The sequence below is a fragment of the Lipotes vexillifer genome, unplaced genomic scaffold (genome assembly GCF_000442215.2).
Source record: "Lipotes vexillifer unplaced genomic scaffold, Lipotes_vexillifer_v1.1 scaffold298, whole genome shotgun sequence".
NCBI classification, from domain to species: Eukaryota; Metazoa; Chordata; class Mammalia; order Artiodactyla; family Lipotidae; genus Lipotes; species Lipotes vexillifer.
This window is the reverse complement of record NW_006793272.1, coordinates 633,984-641,042: the sequence shown is the minus strand read 5'-3', so window position 1 is coordinate 641,042 and position 7,059 is coordinate 633,984. Positions and strand designations below refer to the sequence as shown.

The 7,059-nt window shown below is 41.3% G+C and overlaps 1 protein-coding gene across 4 annotated transcripts in view; it reads left to right on the top strand.

Moving 5' to 3' along the window:
- CHRDL1 (chordin like 1) overlaps positions 1–7,059 on the top strand; it is a 116,166-nt gene that overhangs the window by 68,260 nt on the left and 40,847 nt on the right. For 3 of the 4 annotated variants that reach the window (XM_007466299.1, XM_007466298.1, XM_007466297.1), the window contains exon 6: positions 1–29. The exons of the other annotated variant lie outside the window; for it this stretch is intronic. In XM_007466299.1, coding sequence (XP_007466361.1) covers positions 1–29 — 29 coding nt within the window. The remainder of the gene's footprint in view (positions 30–7,059) is intronic. 4 annotated transcript variants of the gene reach the window in all.

The following is a 7,059-nucleotide window of genomic DNA, read 5'->3' as shown; positions in this document are numbered from 1 at the left end:
CCCTGATTCCTGCTGCCGGGTGTGCAGAGGTAGGTATCCTGTTTCCCAAGCCCGCAGGTGCCGCCATCCTGAGTAGCCAGATTTAGAAGAGGAAAATACCTGTCCAGTGTCCTAGGGAAAGGGAATTTTCTATGGTAGCCTTAGATTCTAAGGATGCTTTCAATCACAAAAGGAAAAAATAAAAGCACTGCTTTTAAGGGTCACTCCCTGAAAGAAACTGCACTGGGCTGGAGTGCAGCTGGGGGAGAGGGGTGAGAGTCATCTAATGTGAAAGTGAGTATCTTTGTCTCTCCTTCCTTAAGCCCTTCTAGCTTGGCCCCTACATTATTGTATTGTAAAACACAGGGCATTTCCATACACAGCCTCAGAAGGAAGAATGGGCCTCCCAAAGCACTGACGTGACCATTTTGAAGATTAGGCAGGGCAGATGGAGGTGTATGTTTTAAATCCCACAGCAAAGTGGTGACAAACTTAATAAAAGCAAAATGGAAGGCATCGTCTTCTCAAATTATATCCAAAATGGAATCATTATCTTCTCAAGCCAGTTTTTCCTTCTTTGGGTTTCCAAGATCAAACATAATCACCTTTAATTTCTCTTTTATTGCCTCTTCTCAAATTACCAAATCTATCAGCAGTCCTCTATATCCCCCCCCCTTTTCCCCCTTTCCCTCCTAATTTTGTCTCCTTTCCTTCCATCCAATGTGCTTATTGAATGTCTACTATATGCTTGGCACTGTGCTAGAAGCTGGATGCATAATGGTAAATATAGTAGACATACAGGGCACTGCTAGACTATATGGCATCTTTATGTGAATTACAAAAAGGATCCCCTTACTTAAGATACTTGACTGCCATTTCGCCAGAAAATCCTTGTGAATGTACCTCCTTAGCTGAGGCACCCTTGTGCAGGACACAACCTGTATAACCGTATGTGGCATACATAGCAGCCAGGATATGTTCTTTTGCTCTTTTGGAACTCACATTTTACCTGAGAAGACAAATAATAAACAAACAAGCAAACAAATACCTAAATATCAACAGTGTGAGTACTGTGAAGGAAATAAACAAAGGACCAAGATAGACAATAAGAGGTGAAGGCGTTTAGGTTGAATTGTCGGAAAGGCCTCTCTGAGATGACATTTAAGCTCAGACTTGAAAGATGAGAAGGGGTCATCCATGCAAAGGTCCTTGGAGGAGAGCATTCCAGGCAGAAAGAAAAGAAAGTTCAAAGGCCCAGGCAGGGAAGAGCTTATAGCATACGAGGAGCCTAGGGACCAGTGCGGTAGGAATACAGTGATTGTGGTCATAACTGGCATGCGATAAGACTGGAGAGGGGAACAGGAAGGAGTCAGACCATGCAGGACCTTCAAGGCCATGGAAAGGAGTTTGGATTTCCATTTTCAAGTGCATTGGGAACCCACGGGAAGGTTGTGCACAGGGCATGGCATGATCTAGTTGATGTGTTAAAAGATCTCACTTGTTTTTGTGTCCAGACTAGATTGGAGGGAGGAAATAAGACAAGTGGAGAGGCCAGGAGGATGGGTTTAGCAGTCTCTCTGGTATGAGAGAGTGGGATTCTGGTCTGGGGACACAGTGTAGAGTAGTGGTTCAGACTGGGGGCCTCTGGAACCAGGCTGCCTTGATTCTAATCCCAGCCCTGCTACTTTCTAGCTGGGTGATCATGAGCCAGGATGTACTCACCTTTCTAACAATCTTTACAGTGACAATAATGTTACCACCTACCTCCAAATGGTTGTGAGGTTTAAATGAGATAATGCAGGAAAAGGACCTAGGACACTGTCTCGCATATAGTGAGAACTAATAACGAAAATTGGACAAATTTGAAATACAGTAGGCCCTCCATATCTGCAAGTGCCACATCCGCAGATTCAACCAACCATGGTTCCAACATATCGGAGAAAAAAATAAATCCAGAGAGTTCCAAAAAGCAGAACTTGAATTTGCCATGTGATGGCAACTATTTACATGGTGTTTACATTGTATTCCCAACTATGCGTATAGCATTAACATTCTATTAGGTATTATAAGTAATCTAGAGATGATTTAAGTATGTGGGAGGATGCATGTAAGCTATATGAAAATACTATGCAACTTTATATGAGAGACTGAACATCCTCAAATTTTGGTATCCATTAAGGTCCTGGAACCAACTCCTTGCAGATACTGAGAGAAGACTGTATATTCAGAGCATTGGTTCTCGGCTATGGGTGAATATTGGAATTATTTTGGTAAATTTATATCCAGACTGGGGATGGGGGTGGTGGTGAGGGAGGTGATTCCAATGTGCAGCCAAGGTTGAGAGCCACTGAGTTAGAGGGAAAAGATTATAGGATTTGCTGGTAGCAAATAGGTAATTGACTCCTATACATTGCTGCCAGCTTAATCTTTCAGAGAGAGAGCCTTAAGCATGCTACACCCCTACTCAGAAGGCTTTATGCTGATACATATCGTGCTTACTCTATGCCAGTCACAATTCTGTGCACTTTACAGATATGAACTCATTTAATCCCATGGCAACCCTGTGTGGGGAGTATGATTGTTATCCACATTTTTTATAGATGATGAAACTGAAGCGGAAAGAGGTTAAGATCCTTGTTCAAGGTCATATAGCCGGTGAGGCAAAGAGCTAAGATTTGAACCCTGGAAGTCTGGCTCCGGACTCCAGGCTCTTAACCACTCCGCCCTGCCACTAAAATTAATGGTTCCCTGTTGCCAGCAGCATATTTGTCAAGCCCTGGCTCTGACAGTGAAGGCCTTTCATGCTCTAGCCTCAAGTTACCTTTATAGGCCCACATTCTTCCATTCTTGCACCTCAGGTTCTACCCACATTGTTCTTGTGTTCTCTTACCTTTGTGCCTTTACTCTCTCCTCTGCCCCTCAGTATCTCTCAAACTTTAGTGTGCTTCAGAATCACCTGGAGAGCTTGTTGAAATTCAGATCCCTGGAGCACAACTGCAGAGATTGTTTTGCTGGCCTTGGGAAGGGGCCCTGGGATGTGCATTTAAACAGGGCCCATTGTCCATTCTGATGCAGGTGGTCAATAGACTTTCACTTTGAGAAAGCATTCCTAAGACCACATAGGTGACTGGTAGTGGCTTGAAATGATGGCTTTACATCTGAATTTAGTACACTTAAACTGAGCCTATTAAAAGTCTGAAACCAGAGTAAGCCAATAGAAGAGTAACCAATGTCAATCTCTGATTGGTCAGAGCATCTAATTCCAACCATATGGCAAGCCAGTTTGGGGTGAATGAACAGCAGCCATTTCATGATAAGGCTGGGAGGAAAAGGAGACAAAATGGCTTCCTAGGTTATATCTAACATGTACAGTAACGCTGAGAGGAGGGAATGTTGCCTTTCTCTGGAAAATCCTTTTCCTCCATCTCTGCCTGTAGAAATCCTGCCAGTTCTTGAAGACCTAGCTCAAATGCAGCCTCCTCGGATTCTAACACAGGTAGTCCTCAGGTTACATTTGAATAAATACTAGCGGGAAGGCCTTTGTCTCTTCTCTGCATTCCCACCTTCATTCCAGTTTCTCCACGCCTAAATCCTGCTTCTCCTTCAGAGGCCAGTTTGAGTGCCACCTCCTCCAGGAAGCTTTTTTTTTTTTTTTTTAATCCTATCATATAGGAGTAAACTCCCTCATCTCTCGGACTCTTCAGGGCCTCACCTGTGCTTCTCCAGTAGAGTTTATCACCCGGGCACATTTTGTCTTTTATTATGTGTGCCCATGTCTTATCATCGCTACTAATGTGTAAGCTCCGTAAGGCAGAAACTATTTTGGGCTCATCTTTTTTCCCCCCACTGCACCGGGCACAGAGTAGGTGTTATTTGAATGAATGCACACTAGCTTGGAAATATTGGCAGAAAGTTAGTCATGGTTTGAATTAGATGCTACTCAAATAGGATATTATTTGTGTTTTTTCTTCCTCTGAATTACTGATTGACTGTGGTAGATGGTACTGGCTATACACTGGTTCATGGTCAGTAGGAAATTACCTGTTGTCATTCCCGATCCTCCACATTGTTTTCTCTTCCCTACCTCACTTTAGCACACTCTAATTAATATTTCTTTTAGAAAGAAATTACCTTATTCGTAGTACCCGTACATGCTCATCCTTTTTACTATGCTGTTTGTACCAGCCCTCACAAGTCACTGTGGATTTAGTTGCAGCCTAATTTGATTTATGCTTCACTAAGGCCCTGGATCTTTCCATACCTGTTTCTCACAGTGTGTGTACTGTCCCTCAGTACAGCTGTGACATTTCTGCCAGTAAAGCTGGGTATTTTGTTCCTCGCCTCCTTTCTCATCTTTGCCCCAACTTAATTTGAGTCTGCTCCAAAAGGAAGAGAGTCCATTTTTTAAAATTGAAGTATAGTTGATTTACAATATTGTGTTAGTTTCGGGTGTACAGCAAAGTGATTCAGTTATATTTTATATATATATATATATATATATATATATATATATATATATAAATTTTCAGATTATTTTCCCTTATAGGTTATTATTAAAGATATTGAATATAGTTTCCTTTACTATATAGTAAATCCTTGTTGCTTATCTATTTTATGTTAGTAGATTGTATCTGTTAATCTCATACTCCTAATTTATCCCTCCCCACCCCCTTTCCCCTCTGGTAACCGTAAGTTTGTTTTCTATGTCTGTGAGTCTGTTTCTGTTTTGTATATAGATTCATTTGTATTATTTTTTTAGATTCTGCAGGTAAGTGATATCATATAATATTTGTCTTTCTCTGTCTGACTTACTTCACTTATTATGATAATCTCTAGGTCCATCCATGTTGCTGCAAATGGCAATATTTCATTCTTTTTTCTGGCTGGGTAATATTCCATTATATATACGTAATGGAATTGTATATATGTGTGTGTGTGTGTGTGTGTGTGTGTGTGTGTGTGTGTGTATATATATATATATATATAAAGTCACATATTCTTAAACCAATCCTCTGTTGATGGGCACTTGGGTTGTTTCCATGTCTTGGCTACTGGAGTGCACATGTCTTTTCGAATTAGAGTTTTTGTCTTTTCCAGATATATACCAAGGAGTGGGATTGCTAAATCATATGGTAGCTCTAATTTTCGATTTTTAAGGAACCTCCATACTGCTCTCCATAGTCGCTGTACCAATTTACATTCCCATCCACAGTACACGAGGGTTCCCTTTCCTCCACACCCAGGAGAGTTCATTCTTAGCAGAGGTGTACACGTAGTTACTAATATAACCAGATAATCGCTACAATCCATTTGTTGGGCTAAGGTGATTTTGCTTGGGGAAAAATAATGTGAAATCTAAACTGAAGAACAATTAATAAAATAAAGGAAACTGCAAAAAGACATATTATTGTATCCAGTCGGCAATATAATGCAAAGGAGATAGGCTCTGAAGCCAGAAGGACATAGATTTGACCTGGCAGAGCTACTGTCCACTAGTGATGTGACCTTGGGCAAGACACTGAACCATTCAGGACCTCGGTTCTCTCAGGTGTGAAGATGATAATTATAATATCTACAACCTATGGAAAGGTGATAAAAATTAACTGAGATGACATAGAAGCTAGGAGAAAGTCCAATACAGAGTTATTGTTTAACAAGTGATCATTATTATATTTTATATAATAATGACTCTATTTATTATCCTGGGGTTAAGTAGAATTGTACCTTCTCTATCTCTGATAGTCTTGCCTTTTTAGTTACTTAATCTCCATATAAACAACTATATTTCTAGTCCTTCTCATGGCAACACATCCTGGGACTAACCATCTTCTCAACGGTTCTCTTGTCACAATTTAAATTTCTTTTATTTTTGTTATGTCTTCAGAAGCAATGGGTAAAAGCTAGTTATTATTGATCATGTATTGCCCCTTCACGTACTTGACAATTCATTAAGTTCTCTCTTTGCCTTCTCTTCTCCAGCCTAAGTAAACCATTCTCTTTCATCTTTCCCTCTAAAGACTAAATCCTACACTTTCATAAAATTGATGCTTTTTCCTCTGTCTTTAATTTCTTTATATGTTTCAGTTGTATATAATGTGATTGAATCTCCTTTGAAGTCCTTATTTCTGAAGCACCTAGTTATTTTTTTTTTCCTGTTGAAATGACATTTTTAACAAAGGTATACCTTGTATAAGCATATTACTCATACGGCAGGCAACCCAGACACACTTCTCCCCTATGCTGGCTGCCCTAATTGCAGGCAAAATACCACAGAAGAAATAACCTTTTTGAGTGCTGAACTTGCAAACCTTCATATAAAGGGCCCCATTGAAGCGGGCTCCCTGCACTGTCACCAAACACTAATGTGTGCCTTTCTTCCTGGGTCAGGCAGCAATCTTAGCCATGGATTGAATCTAAACCCTAGCCTCAGTTGTTTAGACTTGTCTTTGAGGCTAGGACAGTCAGGAGAGTGTTGGCAGGGTGTGTGTCATTGCTGGCATTTCAGCAAACCTCATCTGGACTGGAAGCATAGTGCAAACAGCCACTGGAACCTTAAGGGAAACGTTATTAGAAGAAAATCTCTTCAGAGGCTGTACCACGGCCACATTCTGGGCAGGCAGGCCTCACACCCAAACCCACACCCAGCTTCCCTCCACCGTTGATCATTTCTGCTTCTTGTCTTCTTCCTATCTTGCCAAAGCAAAGGGAAGGCTGTGTTCTTGGACTCTCGGCAAGGGAGACATATTTCGGGTAAGCTATCGGCTGTATTGAGAGCCAGGCCTGCATTTGGTAGACAGTGTGCATATGTGGCACTTACTCTGTGCCAAGCAGTGATCTAAGCATTTATGTGTGTAACAGCTCCTTTGCTCCTCACAACAAAGTAGGGACTATTATTTTCCTCATTTTACAGGTGAGGAAACTGAGGCAGAGAAGTTAAGTGATTTGCCCAAGCATACATAGTAATAAGTGGCAGAGCTAGAATTTTAACATTGTTGGCCTGGCTCTGGAGTTCCAGGTTCTTATGCTGTTTGGTGGGAGCCATCCAGAGGAGTGTGACAAGAGCCCCTCCTTGCAGGGGGG